This window comes from Thunnus albacares, chromosome 4 (assembly GCF_914725855.1).
Source record: "Thunnus albacares chromosome 4, fThuAlb1.1, whole genome shotgun sequence".
NCBI classification, from domain to species: Eukaryota; Metazoa; Chordata; class Actinopteri; order Scombriformes; family Scombridae; genus Thunnus; species Thunnus albacares.
The window spans coordinates 22,560,830-22,583,261 of NC_058109.1; the positions used below are offsets into that span (position 1 = coordinate 22,560,830).

Sequence of the window (22,432 nt, forward strand, 5' to 3'; positions counted from 1 at the left end):
CATTAGTCTGCCTATTAAAACACCAGTCAATCAATTTAGGAGTGATATGATTGTTTTGTTTAAATTTTGATCACAAATTGGTGACTTGTAAATTCTCAAGATCACATATGTTTTCTTCACGTGACATGAATTTACTGTATTCAGTAATTGGAGGAGTACTTCTTCAATACCACAAATATAAAAATACTCCATTAGAAGTAGAAGTCTGCATTCAAAATGATACTAAACTAAAAGTACAGAAGTATTACCAATATAATGCACACAAGAACATTTATATTTTCTTAACAGAATCTCTATCTGCAAAGTAACTTGTAACTATAGCTGTCAGATAAATTTTGTCAAGTAAAAAGTATTTGAAATGAAGTAGATTGGAAGTATAAAGTAGCATAAAATGAAAATTTTCAAGTAAAGCAAAGTACCTCAAAATTATTCTTACTGTAAGTGCTGTCCTAGGTAAACATGCTTACGTCCACAGAATTAATTCCACATATTGTCTCCCATTTTCATTTTTCTGGTTCACTTTATCAAAAAGAAATATGAGTAGATCTTATTGTTTAATAATAGCAAAACAAGATGTCACAATACATCGAAAACATGTGCCAGCTTGCCAAACCTATATCTGATCTGTCCTTGCTTACCTGTCATCAGGGACGGGTCCAAAAATGGATCAATTTGTGTCTGACTTGTAAATATTTGTCTCAGATGAAGAAGGTGTGGGAGAGACAGGAATGTGGAGATGGAGGGTGAGGCACCTTTTGTGGTTTAGGGCCATAATTTAATTGTGATACATATGACATACAACACAGCATTAACTCCAGCAAGTCAACAAAACGGGACATGGGAATGTTACAGTGATAGTTGTGTTCAGGGTGAGCGCCCTCTCTTCTGTGACAGTTAAACAGTGCCTTGTAGCTGAACTGAAGCCCACTACTGTGTGCTTTACTGCGGTCTCTTGGCTCTCTAAATTAGCCTGTAGATGACTACTACAGGATCTCCACGTCCTCTCTGAACAGCTGTAAGGTTTACCAGAAGACATATTGGCTGTAGGTCAGCTGGCTGCTCTTGTAATCCTCATTCTTCAGAGATGGATCATCATAGCCGCAGGGCTGACTCATGTGCCGCGCTGAGTTATAAACTACAAGAGCACTCGGAGAACAAACACAGTCTGCTGTGGGCCTTTGCTGAACACTTCTCAAGCTCCAAGCATTAGATCTGGATACTTAGTGCAGGATCTGTGCATAAAAACTTGGAGATGGACTACACAGGGCTGCTGGTGCTGCTTCTGGGGCTCACTGGCTCATTTTGTGCTGTGGTGCGATGGACAGAGTTAGATGAAGCAAAGGTAAGATTTCATTCTTTTAAATACACATTCACAACATGTAGTGTGTATAAGAATCTCAGTAGAGAGTTAACTACATAAATGAATTGGCCTACTTTATTCAGTGCAGTAAAGTTTCATTGTTTGCTTCTACATTTCACAGGCCTATTTAAAGCAGTATGGCTACCTGAACGACCCTGCTGATCCACAGGACCCTCATTATCTGGAGGAGGTCATTGAAGCTCTCAGGTAATATAGACTAGTGTCTTTTAATGGGAAACACAGGAAGCTACTGACTATGAGTTAATGTCATAGCACATGTGGAACAATACTCTAATACTGAAACTGTGGAGGAGGACGCTGTACTTCTTGTTTTTCAAGTCAGTTTGCAGATGTTTGATCCCTTTGTGTCTTCAGAGTATTCCAAAGGGTGAATGATCTGCCACCTACTGGAGAATTAGATAAAACAACCCTGGATGTGATGAGGCAGCCCCGCTGTGGCATGGAGGACCCGTTCAACATGAAATTTCACAAATACAGAGTGATGGGTGAGTGAAAAAATGTGAACATTTAGTGGCTATAACTTAAGTTTAGTTTATTAACTTCAAAAATATGAATTAATTATTAATATAGCTGCCAGCTAATGTTTGGTTTCACATTCATTAGTCTAATAGAGTGTTAAAAGTTATGATGTTGATTATGGTGCAATTTTACCAAACTGTCAGCAAGTCGTTCATTAGTAGTAGTAGTTCATTATTTTTCTGTTCACTTCTTAAAGAGCACAAGTTAGATACACTGTTAGCATGTCCTGCAGCGTTAATAGTGTTTGTAATCCTAACTTTGACCACGGTGACGTATTTCCAGTACTCAGACTTTTACAAACAATGAAACTCTAATTAAATGGTTGTATCTCTAAAGGCAACAACTTCCATCACCTTGATTTTAACTAGTGGTAGGAAGACTCAAGTGTAACTAAAACATACATATTTTCTTATTTCTTACTTATTATGATGAGAGCATAATTAGATGAGATCTTTGTGATGTGATTCTTGCATCGTACCAACCAGGACACTCAAAATTACAGAATTAAGTGTCAAAGTTACAGATAACTGTTCTTGGCTGACCGACTGTTCAGTGTGAATGAATCCTTTATTATTAAAATGCCATTTAAAAAAAACACAGTAAGACCTGGTGACTTGAAAGACAGCTTAAAGCTACAATAATCAATATTTGACTACTAGGGGGCAGAGGAACTTAAAACAAGCTAATGGACTCAGAGCTCTGACATATTATCTGGCTAACATGTTAGCAAACAATCACTTACTGACACATCCAGCAGAGCAACATTAGCATTTCCTTGCAATTGTCTTGAATTTCATATTTGATACGACAACTGCCGAGCACCAAAGTTATTCATTTTCATTTTCTACACATAGTGGCTTTAACTGATTAATAAACCATCATCTTCATATTTCCTGTATTAATCAGAGGTTGGTGACAAATGCTGTGGTCAAAAGATAACTTGTAAACTTGTTGTCTTTATTTATTTGATGTATATTTAGAGAGAAAAAAGAGGAGAGGTGGTCAGTGCAGAGAAATATCTTTAATATGCTCAATTTGTGCACAAATTCAGGCACTGAAAGGCAAAAGGAACATAAAAAGGCAGCTATATTCAGAAGTACATTCAGAATTCTTCCTGTTTTGGAAGTAGATTCATCCACTGTTTCTGTACAGATTCATGAATGTATACTTGTCATGTTGTCACATTTTATTTTTACTTCAAATTTATGTTGAAATCTTTTTGGTGTAGACCAGAATTCTTAATTTAGCCTTATTTACAAATATAGAAAACTTGTGACTTTTGGTGAGGTAGTCAGTTCTGTTTCAGTGACTTAGAAAAAGTATTTTCTCTCTTTCAGGTCGTTGGAGAAAACGGGCTCTGACTTATCGCATCTACAACTACACACCTGACATGAAGAAGTCACAGGTGAAGGCAGCCATCCAGTCTGCCTTCAAGTACTGGGCTGATGTGACCACTTTGACCTTCAGAGAAGTCAACTACGGCAGAGCAGACATAAAGATCTCCTTCCATAAGAAAGATGGCTACTGCCCTGTCCCATTTGACGGCCGTGGTTAGTGTTTTCTATGAATACATGTGTTTATGTCTCATAGTGAAACACTATTCACTTGGCTCCTGGAACATGTAATCATCCCTGTTTATTTCTACTGCCTACAGGTCATGTACTGGCTCACGCTGAGTCACCAGAATCTGGTATTGTCCATTTTGATGAGGACGAGTTCTGGACAGAGGGAACTTATTATGGTACTAATCTGCGTATTGTAGCTGCCCATGAGATCGGCCACGCCCTCGGTTTGGGTCACTCTCAGTTCAGAAGCGCTCTGATGGCACCGGTCTACACTGGTTACCGTGCCAACTATAAACTGCACGCAGATGATGTGAAAGGCATCCAGGTGCTATATGGTGAGTGGATTAAGGAGTCAGCATCATGATGGTGTTTAAACTGCACCAGGACTGTGTCAATGTCGATTGATTGTACCAGTGTGTGTGACTTTGCACACATCAATATTTGCAACTTGAGCGGGCACTTTGTTGCTGTCTTTTCATGCAACTCTTGGGAGACATCTTGTGTCCAGCAGTTAAACTTTTGAAATGAAATATATTTGCATATTCATAGATTCTGGATTTCTGGAACGAGGTAGAAAGAGTAGACGTCATTTAAAGAAGAATTTCTAACAAGATTATTGATTTTTTTTAATGGAAAAACATATCAAATTATTATTCAAAGCAGAGTATTTTTATATGTCTTAAAACATGATCTTTAAGGTATCAGAAATAATGTTTATCTTGTGTGTTAAAGTCAGAAAAACAGACAAAAAGAATATGGACTCATATATTGTTAGTGGATTTTTAAAATGCAGATATTGTTATCAGTGTCAGCCTCAAAAGTCCTGTATCAACCTACATTTGTGATTAACAACACAGCTCGTTCTGTTGACAGCACAATGGTTAAAATATAGTAATATTTTGTGTTATTAATATGTAATAATAAAATAAATAATACACATATTCATGCAAAAAGTCAACACATTCAGCTATATCTATCTGGCATGGAAAACAATATTGGGTTTCAATTTTTAAAATAAGGTAAGCACACATTCATCCTAAAACCTACAACTTCTTCTCTTTTATTATAGGCAAACGCGTCCCTGGCTCTTTAGAGAGTCCAACAACCCCAGAAATCCCCACAGAAGACAGCCCCAACACTGAGAAAATCCCTGACCCCTGCACTGCCACGCTGGATGCCATCATGTTGGGTAAGATATCAATCAGCTGTTGTTGTGGTGATGACAGGAGAAGCCCCACCTGCGAGGATCGTAGTCTGACTTTATGTTAGCTACGCCAGATTTACAGGGGACAGACAACATAATGTCAACTTAAATTAGGGGTGTTTGTGTGCTAAAATGCAAGTCTTGAGATGTAAGTTTTCAGTCAAAAAAAAGCTACATTAGTTCATTTGTCCCGTCTTAAAAAGCAGGTTTTTGCAATGCTGATTGGTTGACCTCAAGTTCTTTTTCATAAGGGTTTACATTATTTTGTTAATGGGATATACATTATCCAAAGATTAAGCGCAGTCACAAAATGTGTCACAACCATTTAGGAGTTTACTGTTTGTTCACACAGGCCCATGGAGGAAGACCTTTGCTTTCAGCGGTGATTATGTGTGGACGGTCTCAGATCTGGGACACAACACACCGATAAGGATTGACAGGCTGTGGAGGAATCTCCCTGGAAACCTGAGTGCAGCTGTGCACTCTCAAAGGACCAACAAGACATACTTTTTTAAAGGTACAGCTGTCCAACAGAGTTACACACCCACTGTATACCTCCTGCTCTCCAGCTGTCAGTACAGAACTCATGTTAATGTTTTCACTGTTTCTGGTGACAGGCAGTAAAGTGTGGAGGTACAGCACCTTCCTGCTGGACTACGGCTACCCCAAACAAGTGAAACGGATCCCTCCTAATATCGATGCAGCCTTGTACTTGGAGAAGAACAAGAAGCTGGTCTTTATCAAGGTATCAAAACATGAGGAGCAGCAGCATTTTTAACATGTAACTGCATCTGTATTGCTCGTTTCTCTCCTTTCTGACTCAGTTTTTAATCCATCTCTCTGCTGTCTGCCTGTGTTTAGGGTTCAGAGCACTGGCAGTGGGATGAGATAAAGTACAATGACTTAAGTCACTACCCCAAGCCGCTCTCCATGCTCTTCACCGGAGTGCCATCCAGTCCTGATGCAGCCTTGACTTGGACCAACGGCAAGATCTTCTTCTTCAAAGGAGATGACTACTGGCGCGTGAATGAGCTCCTGACAGCAGACAGAGGATACCCACTTAGCAAGAAAGAGCGCTGGATGCAATGCTAGAGGTTGACCATCAGGGGGCAGCAGGCATTAAGAGGTCTAAAACAGGGGTGCTGGTTCCACTCCAGGGGGTATTGACAACCAAGCAACCTCAACAATAGTGATTAATAGTGAATTGTCATCAACAACAATTAAAACTAGTGTTGATTTCTTTTTTTTCTCCACTGGATCTTAATATGACCAAGCTACTCCTCCTGTACAAAGCAGGCTGATTTTTGTGAGGCTTGAGCACAAAATGTGTGTTTTTGTGAGTATTATGTAAGCTTTTGTATGATCTCAGGGAGAAATCAAGGGAGGCCTTCTGTTTTTCTCTCTGACATATGTGTTAGATTATGTGTCTTAATACATTCAGTAAGATGTAATATGATGATGGGAGTGTGCGCTTTCTGTTCAGACTTTTACTTTTTGTTTAACCAAAACACCTCTGAGGTATGTTCAGTGTTTTTAAATGTCACATAGTGATACCAAATGTTTCCATTATATATGAATCACACTGGTTTGAGAGAAAACATGTTGAACATCTGTCTCCTGGTTTTGAAAGTGAAAATCTAACGTACTGTCAGCAGTAAAACTGCTTTTCTGATCAAAATGCCCTGTCACCCGAAAGAGGACTGAAATAATGTTCAATAACGATGAAAGGCCCGTCTGTCCTGCGCTGTGTTTGTCTGCTAAAAAAAAACTTTGGAAGCACCATGGCAACCCTGACCAATTGCAGAGTAGGAAATCCTCCCCATGACCTCTTTATTGCCTATGAAAAATCTGGTGAGTAACGCTGCCAGTGTTGCTAAGAGCCCAAAGAGACAAACAGTGCAATAGATCTGACTCAAATGAATAACAACTTTTCTTTTTTGTATCAAACACATTTATTTATCTTTGAAATTTCTATCAACAGGTATGTACAGATTCAGGTAACAAGTGCATTGTCCCTGCAAATTCAAACGACAGAAATGGATAATTATTAAAAAATCTACAAATTAACAACAAACATGCTTTGTGTTTTTTGTATTTTTTTGTCCTTTTTCCATCACTACCGTGTACTTTGTCATTATATAAAATAAATTATAAAAAGTTTACTCAGATACTCCACAAGCACACACACAACAGTCTAAAATTCTTCACCAGCTGCTGAATTTTGACAGGAGCTACATTGCAAACACAAAAAAAAGGTCACAGAATTAGAGAGTGCTGCTAGAAAAGATCCTGCTAAAAGCTCCAGGAAAGAGCTTTTTAATAAAAACAGCTTTTTATTTGTATCATTTAGTTTGCTTCACTTTGTCATATTCTGCTCTCTCATCACACTCCATCTAAAATAAAAAATACACAAAATGAAAGCTGTTTAACTGATAAACTTTCACAAATCCTACGATCACACAGTTTAACAGTAAGACTGGTAATAACACAACACTTCATGGTAATGACTAACTTTTTTAAGTACAGTACATGTAATGTCAAACAAATTGCATTGTCCTATTCACTACAAAACAGAATTGCGTTTGTTTTTGAGGCTCGTACTTGTTGTTATGTATTTAATACACGATGAGAGGAAATGGAGGACCTTGCTTGGTTAGTATCTGTTTTCAGTGTTTCTCTGAGAAACACAGTGGTTGCAGTGGTTATAGCGTTCACCATACAGGAGCTTGACGCATCCTCTTTCTCCTAAAAAGCAGCATTCTTTTCCACCGATTGTTCTCTGTTAAACACAATAGAAAATCCAACCTCTCCACAAATCAGTTTAAGGGTAATAAAAACCCTGTGCTGCATGGAACAGTTTACAGGTTCTACTCTACGTTTAAAAAGTCACTACTGGAGAACCAGAGATCGCAGTCCCTTCTTATCTCTGTGCTCAGACCCTGACGACTGGGGTTGTGGCTGTGAGGGGCACAGTGGACCCGGTGTCGTAATCCAAGTCGATCATGGTGTGGTTGGCGGTGCCCTGGCTGCTAAGGGAAGTGCCAGTGCCCATCTGCCTGTCTCGCAGACTTTGCAGGTAGCTCTGAGAAGAAGGAACACGGAGAAAGAGAGGAGGTGAGTGAGGAACACAGAAATGGTGATATTGGTGATTGAAAAGGATCTGGAAGCAAGTCAGTTTTTTAAAGTTTTGTGATCGTACTGGTAAGCAGAGCTGATGCCATAAACACACAATGATCAGTAACTACAGCACACGCCATGTTGGGTGACACTGACCGGTGCCAGTAGATCCCCAGCGTAACGTTTCACTGGGGTGGGTTTACGGCGGTACGTGCCTTCCTGCCCACCTGCCTGCTGTCGCTTCTTGGCGTCCTTCTCTCGAATCCGCATCAGTTGGACTCTCTTCTGTCTCCGACTAATAACGACTAAAAGGAGAAGGAGAATTCAAAAGCAAGTTTTTAGCATGTTTTTTTTAAAAACATCTGACCTATCCCAAAAACACTGCCAGAACCTCACTGAGCGAAAACATCATGATATTAAATTACCCTCGGTGTGTGAGAAGCTGTCATCTGTCAGTTTCCACTGGACCAGCACTCCTATAAGGCTGAGGGCGGGCCAGATGCCCAAAATGACCCAGCTGTACCAGCAGAGAGGTGGCCCGGGTGTGAGGCGCAAGCATTCATACACGTGTGTAGCCAAAGCCAGCATCTCCACAAAGTAGTCGGCACACACCGTCATGATAGCTGCCCCGAACACGGCCGTGGACAGCATGGTGAAGAGCTTCTGCCACTGTAGAGTCAGCACGGCAAACAGCATGCCTGTTCCCAGAAGAGCACCCAGGGGCACCCAGACTGTGGTGGGAGTGTAGAACTGGTGAGTGATCAGCAGGGCAGCGAGAGCCAGGAGGAGGCCCAACAGCAGGCCGGTCATGAAGAGGCCGACACTTCGCACCAGCATAGTGACCAGGCCACACAGCAGGCCTATACCGAGGCCGATACCCGCGCTGGCCTCGACGCTCAGCTGGGTGTCCAACACATGCTCCTTGTGGCACAGCAAGAAGATGATGACAGAGCCGAACATCAGACCAGACAAGAACATGACGGCCTTGAAACAGCGGTAACCTAAAAGAGGAGAGACAGGATAGAGCTACGATGAGGAACTGTGGAGTAAATCTATTGATACGTGTACAATCAGAATGATTGATATTTTGATAGCGTGTGATATCATCCCAAGTTTCAGCTTGCTCAATTTTGAGGAATGTGAGGAGGCGGGGGGTTCTCACCAAAGAAGCAGTAGATGATGCCGAAGAGGCAGCACATGGAGCAGATGACGGCAGGGATGATGTCATACTTCCTTTCTATTTCCAAGCTACAGGCGTCAACCTCGGCTATGCCTGCCCCCGCCGCTTCAGAGCTCAGCCCAGTGGGATCTGCCATTCTGGGTGTATGTCGGAGGCTGCGGGGCTGGCTGAAGTCTGGGATGAGGGTAAACCAGACCTGTTATCTCAGGTCCATCTGAGCACGTTTGGTGACTGTAAAAGACGAGAAAATATTGATGAATGAACTATGTGTAAAATAAAGTAGTTTTGTCCCCATCAACACAGAAAATTCAGAGGTAAAGGTGAAATGTGAAATCTTCAGGTCAACTGTGACTTCTTCCTTGCTGCTACTATAGCAACATGGTGGGCCTTGTGAAAGAGGATCCGCTCCCTATGTAAATATAAAGGTAATGAAAACACAATGATTCCTGTTTTCATGCGATTATACACTTATTAAAACATACTCATGAATATTATATTCCATTGCTGTCAAGTCTGTTCTGCTAGATGAAAACTAGACCTTTCACTAGATTGGTAACTTTTATCTGGTTTTATGTTAAATTAGCAGTTTTTATCTTCTGTTTAAGTTCATTCTTAAATTCTTCAAACTGTGATTTGACCTCTACTTTAGCACTCTTGTTGCAAGGATAAACACAGGAGATATAGCTCATACTATACAATTAACTTCAATCTAAAATGGTCTAAAGCCTTCATTTTTATGTAATTGTGTATCTACATATCTATAACAAGTAGTTCAAATTTTTCATTTCTGTCTCAGCAGACGAGCACTGAGTAGTACTCTTGAAAAATCATATATGATAGTTTAAGCTGGCAGGCCTGTAGAGAGCCACAGAGGGCTGCAGCGAGGCCCAAGGCTTATGGGTGGACTTCAGTTTCTGAGGCTGCTGGCAGGCCTCCTATATGATCTCACCACAGCTGAGATCCGATTACAGCTAACTCACGTTTTCTACTTGAGACACACAGTCAGGAACAGTCGGTCCTGCATGTTCTCTTTAATACTTTCCAGTTCTTTCTCTTTCCGTCTTGTTTATTTGCTACCTCGTCTCTCCTTCTTTACCTGAAACTTTCCGCATCTTAAACCGATTTTTATTTCAAAAGCGCAATGTGGCTCGTTTGTTTCGCCTACACAAGGCTGTGTAATTTGTATGTCCTGCCTATGAATGACTTTACATGGAAAAAATGAGAGCTCATTGGAACATTTTCTTTTCTTCTTCAGTCACTCGCAGCTCTTCAGTACCTATCTGTCTTTTCTCTTTCTTTCTGGTTTCTATCAGAAATGTCTCATTCTTTCACTGACAACTGAAAACAGCTAAAATGTTCAGACATTTTGTTGACTACAGCAGGTCAAACAGAAAACTGGAGTAAGACAGACCCAAAATTAAATCTAACTTTTCTTACAGAATGAGCAGTGATTTCTATATACAATCAAGCCTGTAATCTTCACATCAACTCCTGCGAACTTACAATGAGGAACCAAACTCTCTTGTGGGATAATATAAAACTATACACAGGGGTCTAGGCAGCACAGTAGCTCAGTGGTTAGCACTGTCACCTCACAGCAATAAGAGATCAAATGTGATGGCTAGCTGGTGCCTTTCTGAGCGGAGCATGTGAATCCGAGTGTAAATGTGTTGTGACAGATTGGCTTCCCTTTCCCAATAGGTGAGGACTGCAGCCTTCTGTGACCCTGAACAGGACAGACACAGGAACCTCGATTGTTAGGAGCTTTTGTTTCCCTCTGGTTTGGGCGTAACTGTGGTCGGCCTCTCTGTGTTGGTGTAGATTTAGTCATATGAGAAGAGTTTTTTTAATGTTACAAACCGGACCATGTTTCTCCAAAAAGATTACATTACTGTATGTATAAAAAATGAACCAACAAGCCTTTTTTTGTAAACCTAAAACTGTCATTGATTGCTGTTGTTTGTCACTGTGTTTTGCCCCCATCTGCATTTGTCCAATATGACATGAATGCAGCATAATCCCACCTGGTTGGTTTGGATATATAACACCTGCACCAGTCAACCTCCTGGAAAGAACTTCATTTGAATCTCTTGTGGTTGACTCTGCTCTAAAGCCTTTCCCCTATTTTATAGATCACTGACCTTGAGCTATTTGCAATTGAAGTAATTTTTTAAAGAAATGTGAAACTTGATGAATGTCTTATTCTGCTACTCAAAGGTTACATCATGTACTATATAGATACGGTATATAATAAAATAAATCTACGATACAAAATTTTTTAAAAAAGTGAATTTGAACCTCATCTAGTTCAGTATAAACCAAGACAAACATACCTGTGATTTCATGTGTCTTGCTTTATGTTCTACATACAGCACAATCACATTTGAAAGTAACTCACCACAAAATCTTGTGGGTGGGTAATAAACTTGTAACACATCACATTACACAGCAGCTTATGTCTACAGTAATTACTGTAATTGGACACTAACGAAATTTGCCACAACTTCCTTTATTGCTTCTAGTAGGCCAGGACTATGAATGAATGTTTTGTGGTCAGCTCATAGCTAATTCATCAATGTTAACAGAAAATAATAAAGTCCAGTGTCCTCCTTTTCTTCTTTCCCTTTCTCTGTTAAAGTTTGGTATGTAAAAAATACATTTTTTGCTTTAACACAACAGCTAGCACTGTGAGTGTGAACTAGTTAATATTTCAAACACCAATTTAACAGTAATTTACTTAACTCTACACGCACACCCATGGACACTCCTGTATCTCTGTGCATCTGCCTCATGTTACCCCTCCGTGAGTCACAATGGTGTCCTATGTCTAGCAGCTTTGGAAGTCCTTGCTGCAGTGGGAGAATAGAGCCATTATGGGGCATAACAAAGACTCTGAGGCCCATGCTGTGACCTCTAGTGGCACTCAGAGGAAACCATGCGGACGAAAAAGGAGACCACATAAAGATGGCTGAGAGCACCAAGGAGACTGGTAGATCCCAAGTGTTTGCTTTAAGATGGGTGCCAAGTATTTGCCTTCAGAGGGCTGGTGAGTGATGAGGGAAGGGGGTCTAACTACAAGTAAACCTATCTGTCTCAATGACTGAATTCTCCCTGAGCTCCCAAGCTGAATTTTCTACAGGCTAAAGTCGCCTGGCAACTATTTCAATGCAAGTCAACAACACTAAGAGTATACAGCCAGGCTAGTGGCTCTACGAGGTTGCTTTGAGATAAACGCTAACATTAGCATGCTCATAGAGATGCAAAGACCTGGACAAATTCAAACTTTGATGATCATGATGATGGCACTAGATGAAAAGTCAGACAATATTTCAAATTTGGATTGAAACTAATTTCTAATACTTTTTAGATGCCAACTATTATATACATAATACCCTAAATTACATGGTTAGAAGGCTATTGTGGATTTGGGTTTCCAGTGGCTTTAACACACTATAAGTGTCTGCTGCAGATGATGAGCTGTTGGAATATTATGTTGCCCTTGACACAAAACTTTGCTCAGGAGTTTACTCCCCCTGAACAAACACTGCAGGGGGCTGAGTAGCACAGATTTGAGTGCTCAGCTGTTGAAGAATAGGCAGGGCTGACTACAAGTTCCCCACATAGCTAATTTGGGTGTGTTTAATCAATGGGTGGGCGTGTGTGATCACAGCCAAAGAGTCTGCAAGTTCTCCTCCAACCTGACAGCCAGGGCCAGCTGAGAAACTGAAAACCTGCAGTGTTATGATTTGGCTGTCTGACAACTTAGTTTGGAGGACTCTCCCAAGAATGTGAGATGCACCAGGGTGTGCGCTCTGCAGTTGCAGCCATAAATCCTGCCACCCTCAGCTGAACACCCCAACCAGCTGAAAGACTGGTGAGGTCTAGACAACAAGAAGCATGGAGATAATGCCGCTGCCACAGTGGGGGTTGTTAAAATGGATTTCCATATTGTGCTAAGCATAAAACTGCATAAATTCATACTCTTCATCACAATAGCATCTGCTTTCACTCTGGATGGAACATATTGAGCAAGATCATATGGGCAACTACCGCGCTTCCTGCCTTTCCACAGCAGGAAGCTCAGGACCAGATGAGGAAGTGGAACATCAGGTTTCAGCAGGAACTGACCCCTGTGTTTGTGATAGAAACGTCAGATCATCAACACTGAAGCTTCACTTCACCTAACAACAACAAGCTAGACTTCAGTTGAGAAACTGGGGCTGGAAAACACCAAGCAGCCAACTACAGTAGGACTTTGCGTCACTAAGAAAGTTTGCATTGTCAGTACAAACCAATAGATGTGAGAAAAGAACTTGAAAAGATCTTTGGCCATACTAGGGAAACAGCAGGAACGGCAGCCTTGCAATATGATGAAAATAAGCTTGTAATCTGTCTCGCTCGCTAATCTACATATACACTTGCCATTGTGTCACTGAGTGCCTCTACTTGCATGACTAAGACTATTTCAGTGGGGTGTTTGTGCATGGTAGCCACTGCTGTGTTGGTGTGCTGTCACAAATTAAATAAGCCCCTTTCATACATGCATGACAACCCTCAAGTTAACCGAACATTACCTGGAGGAGCTGTATGTGTGAACGCAAATGTCCAAATCAGTCGGACCAGACATTAAACAGACTTTATCATGTCAGCTCCCTAGTACAAAGTCTGTGTAATGTCAGATTGAGCCCATGTGTGAATACTTCTCTAGATAATTCATAGTGAGCAAGTGAGCGCGTTGATGACGTTTCTATCATGCGGCTGGTGCTGGATAAACGCAGAAGGGAAGCTAAGCTGCAATGTTTTGAGTGGGCCTGAACGCTCCGCTGTGAAGCTAGCGCTAATGGAAGAGAGGACTTTCTGTGATTTCTCGTAAAATAAAAGCAGTTTTATTTCTGGTGAAAAGCACCAAATACAACCACAGCATCATTTTTGCGTCATGTCCTGCCTCCTGCATGCTCTACCCAGGCGCCAACCCTCGCCTAAAGCAAATGGAGTATTTCCAGGTGAGAACGTAGGCTATCTGACACAGACAATATCCTGTTGTGTGCTACATGTGTGAAAGGGCAACTCTTGACTCTCCAGATATTGTCCAGAGTTCATATGAACCTAATGAACAAAGCACCACATGATATTCAGTTTACGCTTTTTACAGACTTTGAATGTTCAGGGGTTTTGTTATGCTTATTCATATATTCTGCATTTGAGCTCCATGCAGCCATATTTAAACCAGAATGATACAGAGATTTTTTTAATAACAGACACAATCCTGAGGCCAAAAACTCTTAGCTGTTATGTTCACCAGTCACACAATAGTCACATTCTTGTCATTTGTAGTAGGTCAGGGCTTTAAGGCCCTGTTCAGACCTAGTTTTAAAATCCAGATTTATCCTTCCTCCCTGCTGAAGAACAACAAACTCAAACACAAACAAATAAATATTATAAAACAATAAAATTAGAGCATTGTGGTGGCTATTTGGTACTTCATACATTTTAAAACCTTATCTGAGGGCTTGCCACAGGACAATCATCTGCAGACTATTTTAAGAGCTTTGTTTTGCTATAAACACACCTCAAAGTTGACTTTGTGGCCCTGGGGCTACATTTGCATGCGCACTACACAATGAGTCTGTGACCTTTGAATGTGTCTTGAGCGACTTGTTCCCAGTGCATCCTCTTTGCATTATGGGTACATTCACTACAGCTTTTCACTTCTTATCACATCACCAAAGTGCCATTTTAGGGCCAAGTGTGATTAGAAGCAACATCAACAAGACTTAATCTTCTCCTGCTCAGCTCTGAGATGTAACTGTCCTTTCATTCTTTCATTCGCAGGTCTATTTTCTTCTATCAGCTGTCTCCCCACAGTGTCACATGGTCTTTGCCTAGTCATCAGCTGTTTAAGTCACAGCTGTAACAAGACAAATCAGCCGTTTACCAATAAACACGATTTAATGCAACTCTTTGACAAAGAGATAGCACCTTGTCTTTTAGGGGTTAATTATGAGGACAAAAATGAAACTCTGGTGCAGTTTTTCAAAGTAAATTCATTGCACAGCGTGGTCTCCAGAAATGATGCAAAACTATTCCCAATATTTGGCTCTCATAGCTGAGCCAATCAACTAAATTTTGCAAACAGCATAATTCGAGCTCTTAGCTCTTATTACCCACAGTACAGTAATAAAAAGTAACATTTTGCAACATCTGGCTGGATTCTACAGTTTTGGCAGCTGTTAGATTGACAATACTGTATGTCAGTCATAATCTTGTAAAATTGGCTGTAATTGAAGTCCAAAATAATAAAGATCATTTCCAAAACAATGAATCAAATTTAGATTTTACTGTAAATGCCAAATCATTTTCTCTGTGGCCTTAGACCTCCATAATGGTCAGTGGGGATTATTTTATTAGTAGTATCGCTAACTTCTTTCCACCCTCATAATCTCTCTAAATTCATGCCTGCCTGACTTTAGTCTAAACAATAGAGGCCTTTCAACTTAAGACTGCAGAGAGCTGCTTATGGAGAGGCATGGAAAAAGATCAGAAACACAATAAGGAGCCTTTTGAAGAGAGTCACAAGGTTATGGTTCACGCGTTATACGGTACTGTACATCTAAAATACACATGGTCATTAATGTTATAAAATCCAGAGCAAGTACTAATATTCGTCCACCAATGTGCTCCAGTGAGCTGGAGTTTGTGATCCAGCAGCAGCAGCAGCAGCAGAGGAAGGTACAGTGTGTGCAGTAAGGAGGGGCATTTCCACAACGCTCTATTACAGTTTGTGGCAGAGAGCAGCATTTAGTAGGCGTTGTGGTGGAGACTGTGTCCATATGTTAGTGAGAGCGTGACAGTACAGCACTGTGTATGAGATAATATGTGCTGCTGATGAACCCTAGGTTGGCGTGGAGAAACTAAATGTGACCACCCACCCTACAGAAGTGTCCTTGAGCAAGACACCAACACCCAAAGGGATATCACAATAGGATCATAGTTTGTTTGTTTTTTTTAAACTTTGATTAGCTCTCATCAAATTTTTCATTTGTTTTCTACACAGGGAGTTAATCACAAAAAACAGAGTTGCTTAGGCGCACTGCCAAAGTAAAATCAAATAAGCCATTTATTGAATTGTGATCATTTGTAGATAAGTTTGCTGTGGTGGCAGAAGAGGAGTCAGAACACAGTGGTGGCTCAGACCTCCATGCAGTGCCTATATATGTCTGCAGTTCCTCTACTGCAGCTCTATCATTTAACCCTCTTTGTCAGATTCCAGTCTACAATAATTGTACCTCCAACAGAGATCTCATGAGCCTAAAATATCACAAACTGTATGTCCTTCATTTTCCAAGCCAGCGCAACACCCATCTCATGTCACATAACTCTAACCAATGTTTAAAGTGCTATAAGTAGTCTACAGATGGATGTTTCGAAATGACTGGTATCAGTTTTTATGTGGTATTCGTGTGACAATGGGCTTTTTTTTTGCACCCAGAACGGAGATCTTTCTGTCTCAGGGACAGACACAAACTCAGGATGTTCTTCAGACATTTTCTCTCAGATAGCAGGGCACTAAATTAGCACCAACCACCAACCAACTGCTGGTAAAATATGCAAGTAGCTGGTAGATTTGCTTCACTCGCCACACACAGGGTTATGAAAAAGTATTCAATTAGTCACCTTCTACCTCATCAAAACCATATTTAGTAATGTAACTCACCATATTACTCATCTCTGCACTACGTAGTAAGCACAGATGAGAAAAAATGAAAGATGAACAAAATTTTACTTTGGTTGTCTTTACTTATTACTTACGTTCTTACTTACAAGGAGTCGACTAATCATTCGCTAGAAAATGAATCACCAACTATTTCGATAATCGATTAATTGTTTTGAGTCATGTCCTAAGAAAAAAAAGGTTAAAATTCTCTGGTTCCAGCTTCTCACATGTGAATATTTTCTGGTTTCTTTAGTCCTCGTGATAGTAAACTGAATATCTTTCAGTTGTGGACTGTTGGTCGGGACAAAACATGACATTTTAGGTTGTATCTTGGGCTTCGGGAACCAGTGATCAACATTTTTCACCATTTACTGACTTTTTAAAACCAAAAGGACTAATCAATTAATCAAGAAAATATACTGTCAGATAAATCAATAATGAAATAATCATTAGTTGTAGACCTTCCTTTTCTACACCAGTGATGTACTGTCCTAGAAGAGGAGAAAGTCACAGGTACTGAGCATCATGGTCTCCTTATCAGATTAACTGCAGCAGATTATGCAACAGCTCTTCTTTAACACTGCTCTTATTCATAATGACAAGCTCTGAGTCCCTCCTCACTGTTATCCAGATGTACATCATCTGGACAAATGCAGGAGGCCTGAGTGAGCATGTGAGTCAGATGCAGCTGAACCCTGAACCCAACAAGCCTTCTGAGGTAAACTCACATTAATACTTATTATTCAGCAGCGTTTCCGATGAAGTTAATCTTTTTCAGTTGAACAGTAAAACATGGAAATCCCCGATATTTTTTAAAACAGGCTCTAAAAAGTCAGCTTCAGTCAGCCAAGGGGATGTGTTTTATAATGTAAACTGGCCAAAAAGAAAGAATTGTTCATTTCATTTTTATTTCATACTACAAAATACAGTCAACAACCACTGCTGCCATCGTATTGAGATGGTAGCCTATGATCCGGTTGTCTTGGAAAAAAAAAGACTGCTTGTGTTGAAAGAAGAAAGCAGATCTAAACACAGTAATTACCCAAACTTAAAATTAAAGTTTGTAAAATAGGAATTCAAACATTGCTGTGTGAGTCAGCTGCTCCCACTGACTACAGTTTCTCCCCAGAAAGACTCTTCTGAGAGCTGCTAACAGTATTTTTAACATAATTTAGTCGTAATGTCGTATCACTTGTTGAAGACAAGTGAGCATGTGGCATTAGCATATTCTAACAGCAAAGACCAGACAAAAATGAGACGCTTGCGTAGGTGCTAATTAAAAGACACCATGCAAAACAACATGTGCAGTCTGACTCTCATCAACCCCTGCTCTTCATGCCTTCTTTCCTGCCTTCTCTTTTTTCCCCCCCAAAGCAGGGAAGGGCTTCCTCTCTGCCTTTTCAAAGGGGCAAAACCATCTGTTGCAGGCTGACAGTGTAGGTTAAGGGGGTGCACTGAGGGGGTGTAACTACAGACTGCACTCCCCAGTAAAGACAGGACCTGTAAGCTGTCATCACACTGCCCAAAAACCAAGAGGCACTCCCACCCTGGGTCACACAGCAGAACCGCAGGGCCCACGCTATGTGGGTCATAAGGAGACATGAAAAGTTTGCCTTAGAAAATGCAGGATGTCTCTATATTGTTTCTATATAAGATGCAAGTTCAGATTTGTCAAACAACCTGTTGAGTTTAGATGAGAAATAACGGAATTGATGAGAAGCAATCAGTATTTATTCACTATTTTATTAAGAAACGTAAGTTAGGCTCTCCTGCCATATTCCACAAGCATAACTTCTACATAACTAACTTAAAACCTGGAGTTGTTAGTCAGTATTGATTAAAGCGTGAACGATAAAGCCCTTATTGTCCTCCATCATTATGTATTTGTCCTCAAATGCTGAAGTATATGAATTGTATTAAGTCCTTGAAGTGTAGAGTGCTTCAAAAGGAGAGCAGTCATGGCAGCAGCCTGGCCAATGCTACGTGTTATTACAAACACTTCCAGCTGTAGAGTTTGGCTCTGATCAGTCAGTATCTGGGGTGGAATCGCTCAACTATAATCAATCATCAGTAATGAAATATGCCGCTATTGTTTTCCACTGACACACCGGAGTTAACTGAATTCAAAGGTCCAATGACAAGAGTCTAACAAACATACAACCAAACGAAGAGTACAGTCTAACTAATGTAAACACGTGTCACAAAAATATAACTTTCTGCTTCAGTAAAAGTGATTATTTTTTTTGAAAGACTTACCGATGAGCTTGTGTGTTCTGCGGTTGTAACGTTAACTTCTCCCCCGTCAGACAGGAAAAACACCCCACCATTCACAAGCACAAAAGCGGCGGTAGGGTACCAGGGAAAACCGGTTTTCTCCCAACTTCTCCCTAGGCTCTGTTTTAAACTCACAGGCTGCAATAATAAGCCGACAACAACGGCATCTTTTTTTCTTCTTTCTTTTTCTGTCCCCGCCTCATGCAAACCTTCTAAAAGGCGAAACTAGCTCTGGCCAGCGCTGTGTGCGTGAGGGAGGTTTAGCTAGTTTCCACTCTCAGATAACTTTGTGTTACTAAATTAGCCGTTGACGCTCCCGTCTAACGTCCACCTCGGTGGAAAATCTTCACCAACAACATCCCCCCCACCTCCTCCTCCTCCTCCTCATACACCTCCCCTCTCCCCTTTCTCTGTGCTGGAGTAAATGGCACTTTAAAAAAAACAAAGGAGAAAACCGTTTTTCCCCTCTGTCCCTCCGAGGCAATCCCCCCTCTGGATCTCCATCCAACTCCGTCAGTTAGTCCGTTGGAAGGGCGGGGAGAGGAGCTGGGCTGCCGGGGCATCCGCTGATGAGATGGTGTGTGTGTATGTGTATGTGTGTGTGTGTGTGTGGGGGGGGGTCCTAACTACAGCTGTAGTTACATTTTAACAACAAGCTATAAGCGACTGAAGAGCCAGATATAACAATATATATAACAGTATCCAGTGGTGGGAAGTAATTTATTTAAGTAATGTATTTAAGTACAGTTTTGAGGTTCTTGTACTTTACTTGAGTATTTCCGTTTGATGCTACTTCATACTTCCACTCCACTACATTTCAGATATTGTACTTTCCACTCCACTACTTTATTTGACAGCTTTAGTTACTTTTCAGATGAAGATTTGACACAATGGATAATATAACAAGCTTTTAAAATACAATACATTGTTAGAGATGAAACCGGTGGTTTCCAACATACTGGCTTTTGACGTCTTACAAAGTAGTGATTTTCCCTCTAAACTTTTCACATGGTTTCATTTCAATAAATGTTCAAATGATTCACCAAAAATCAAAGATTAGAGAAAAAGTCCCAAAACTGAAAACAGATTTGTGTATCAGAAGTTTGTTTTTTCTTCTTTCCTCTCCCATTAATCATCTCATGACCCCTCAGATTTATCTGGTGTCCCCTTGGAGGGGCCCGACCCCTCGGTTGGGAACCACTGGACTACACTAGCTATCTGTATATAAAGTAGTTCAAACTAGCTCCACCTCCAGCAGCTACAACAGTAACATGCTGCTTACACACTGATGCTTCAGTATTAATAATATAATAATGTCATATATAATATTATCAGTTAGAGGGACCAAACCACTACTTTTACTGCAATACTTTAACTACATCAAGCTGATAATACTTATCTACTTTTACTGTAGTAGGATTATTCATGCAGGACTTTTACTTGTAATGAAGTATTTTTACATTGCTGTATTGGTACTTTTACTGAAGTAAAGGATCTGAATACTTCCACCACTGGCAGTATCATGTCCTAATTAAGCCATCCTTTATGGAGGGTTTATAAATTAATCAATCCCTTCAATGATTAATAACTCATTTACTAACACTTTATATACCAGTTACAAATCAATAATAACACAATTTTGAGTCACTAGGTTTATCTTTCTCCATAAAGACACTATTTTGTCTTTCTAGCACTCAAAAGGACTATAATTGTGTAACACTTATGGAAAAAAAAGCTGCAGGGCATCTGAAAACCCAAAATACATTTACTGACAACTTAAAATTGACACCTGGTAATCTGATGGATTTATTATTAACTTATTAACATTTATAATTACATTATGTCTTACTAACTTTTGCTGTTGGCTTATTAGAAAGTGGGAAACTTATGACTCTTATCAGTAATCCCTTATTAACTGCACACTTGATGACACTCATTCTCTATTAATGACTCACCAGTTAAAAGTTGTTGAATTAATGTCTTATCACACATCTATAAAGCATTAGTACTTTTTTATTAACCATTAATGAAGTACTTTGTTACAATTTCCCTTTATAAAGGGTGCTAATTAGAAAGTAGTCACTATGACTAACACATAAAACTCTCTAGGCTTAATGAGCTCCTTGTGTTAAGATGGTGAGCATGTGTTTGAAAGTGCAGGCGGACAAGTTGTATATATTACAGCCGAACTCATTCTCTACTCTTTTTTGTATTTGTACATTAAACACAGAGGAGGAATGGGGATTTGCTGGATTCAGCGAGCACCAACTGGTGACACAGGACCTTGTGGATTACATTCAGAGGGAATGAGCTACAGCTGTGAGCGCAGACTGTGGGAGCAGTTCATTCTCTCCACAGGGTACACCGGAGGAGGTGGCTGTGTGTGCAAGAAACAGGGTCTTATTTATTTAGAGCCACGATCGAAGACTGTATGACCACAACGCATAACAATTCAAGAACTGCAGCCACATGTGTTCATGTGGCACCCTCTTTCAGTGTGTCCACAGTTGACATTAAACAGTATACAGAGATCAAGTCAAAACCTGACTGAAGAGATCATAAAGATGACACATTATTACTTTGACGCACCTTGTGGGTTCCAAGGTTTCATGCCTTAAAGTGTCTCAGTAACTTGATATTTTATTGGCACATTATTCTAAGCTACTTCTCACTGTGTTCTCAAGAGGATTTAGCAATAGACTTAATGTTTGGTTATACTGAGAATAAAATAAACTGTAGATTTAATGACTGCAAGTGAGCAGCTGAAGTGTTCCTTACACATTCTTTCCTATAATACTACATGAAGAGCATTAAGTACTGTCAAGTACTTCTATGTAACACAAGAGCAATATCTCTGAGATCAGAATCACAATTTGTCAGTGTAATCAGGAAATACACACTGCCAAACGAAGCAAATGGAAAAGTCCAACTTGAAGAGAAATGTCAAATACTCCCGAATGAACCATCTCATACAGACATTAAATGAGATATTAATATGGTAATGGATACATGTGCTTCTTGTTGTGTTGCAACATGAAGCTCAAGTCCAATCCAAGGGATTTCTGGGAATAATAAATGATATGATAAACAAATCAGGTAACCACTCCTCCTCCACAAACACACACACACACACACAGCTGAATCTGAGCAGACAAGTATGTTTCCCTGAGCATTTATCCAAACATCAGAACGTGCCTCAAGGTAAATGACAGCAGCAGTGGAAGAATCACTGCAGAGGCCTTCTACAACCTTCACAGGGTGCAACAATTTGTGAACCATGTGTGGATTAGTGCTGCCTGCGGACCTAGTAGTGAGATTGTTTTCTCAACTGTTGTTTCTAAAGCCACGAATGGACTTTGAACCTTAGCTTCAAAGCCAACATGGACGTAAGGTCCTTAAATTCCTCAGGAAAAAAAAAAGAAAAATTGAACATCTATCATTTCTTATAAACTGGGTAAACTCCATCTGCTGATGATTA

The 22,432-nt window shown here is 40.3% G+C and overlaps 2 protein-coding genes across 4 annotated transcripts; one reads left to right on the forward strand and one right to left on the reverse strand.

The window, feature by feature from the left end:
- Window positions 1–766: 766 nt before the first annotated feature.
- Window positions 767–6,907, forward strand: mmp19 (matrix metallopeptidase 19). The gene is made up of 9 exons (XM_044349633.1): window positions 767–1,342; window positions 1,482–1,567; window positions 1,736–1,866; window positions 3,238–3,450; window positions 3,555–3,800; window positions 4,535–4,654; window positions 5,022–5,186; window positions 5,287–5,414; window positions 5,531–6,907. Exons 1-9 carry the CDS (start codon window positions 1,253–1,255, stop codon window positions 5,759–5,761), a joined length of 1,410 nt encoding a protein of 469 aa, XP_044205568.1. The 5' UTR covers window positions 767–1,252; the 3' UTR covers window positions 5,762–6,907.
- On the reverse strand, window positions 6,901–19,511 carry LOC122981102 (transmembrane protein 198-like). Of its 3 annotated transcripts, none has more exons than XM_044349634.1 (5): window positions 18,937–19,508; window positions 8,949–9,197; window positions 8,212–8,787; window positions 7,943–8,091; window positions 6,901–7,751 (listed from the first exon to the last, which is right to left on the reverse strand). In XM_044349634.1, exons 2-5 carry the CDS (start codon window positions 9,100–9,102, stop codon window positions 7,602–7,604), a joined length of 1,029 nt encoding a protein of 342 aa, XP_044205569.1. In that variant the 5' UTR covers window positions 9,103–9,197; window positions 18,937–19,508; the 3' UTR covers window positions 6,901–7,601. The 3 variants fall into 3 exon arrangements, with proteins under 3 accessions (XP_044205569.1, XP_044205570.1, XP_044205571.1); XM_044349635.1 differs by having other exon boundaries at window positions 7,615–7,751; window positions 8,002–8,091; window positions 18,937–19,511; XM_044349636.1 differs by having other exon boundaries at window positions 7,615–7,751; window positions 8,014–8,091; window positions 18,937–19,510.
- Window positions 19,512–22,432: the final 2,921 nt, after the last annotated feature.

Bases quoted from the DNA above. Each gene is read 5' to 3' on its own strand.
- LOC122981102 (XM_044349634.1), bottom strand. From the start codon at position 9,102: ATGGCAGATCCCACTGGGCTGAGCTCTGAAGCGGCGGGGGCAGGCATA. The intron at 8,788-8,948 runs GTGAGAACCCCC...CTCCTCTTTTAG, and splicing joins CATCATCTACTGCTTCTTTG to GTTACCGCTGTTTCAAGGCC. The intron at 8,092-8,211 runs GTAATTTAATAT...TTCTCCTTTTAG, and splicing joins CAGCTTCTCACACACCGAGG to TCGTTATTAGTCGGAGACAG.
- mmp19 (XM_044349633.1), top strand. From the start codon at position 1,253: ATGGACTACACAGGGCTGCTGGTGCTGCTTCTGGGGCTCACTGGCTCA. The intron at 1,343-1,481 runs GTAAGATTTCAT...TACATTTCACAG, and splicing joins CAGAGTTAGATGAAGCAAAG to GCCTATTTAAAGCAGTATGG. The intron at 3,451-3,554 runs GTTAGTGTTTTC...TACTGCCTACAG, and splicing joins TGTCCCATTTGACGGCCGTG to GTCATGTACTGGCTCACGCT.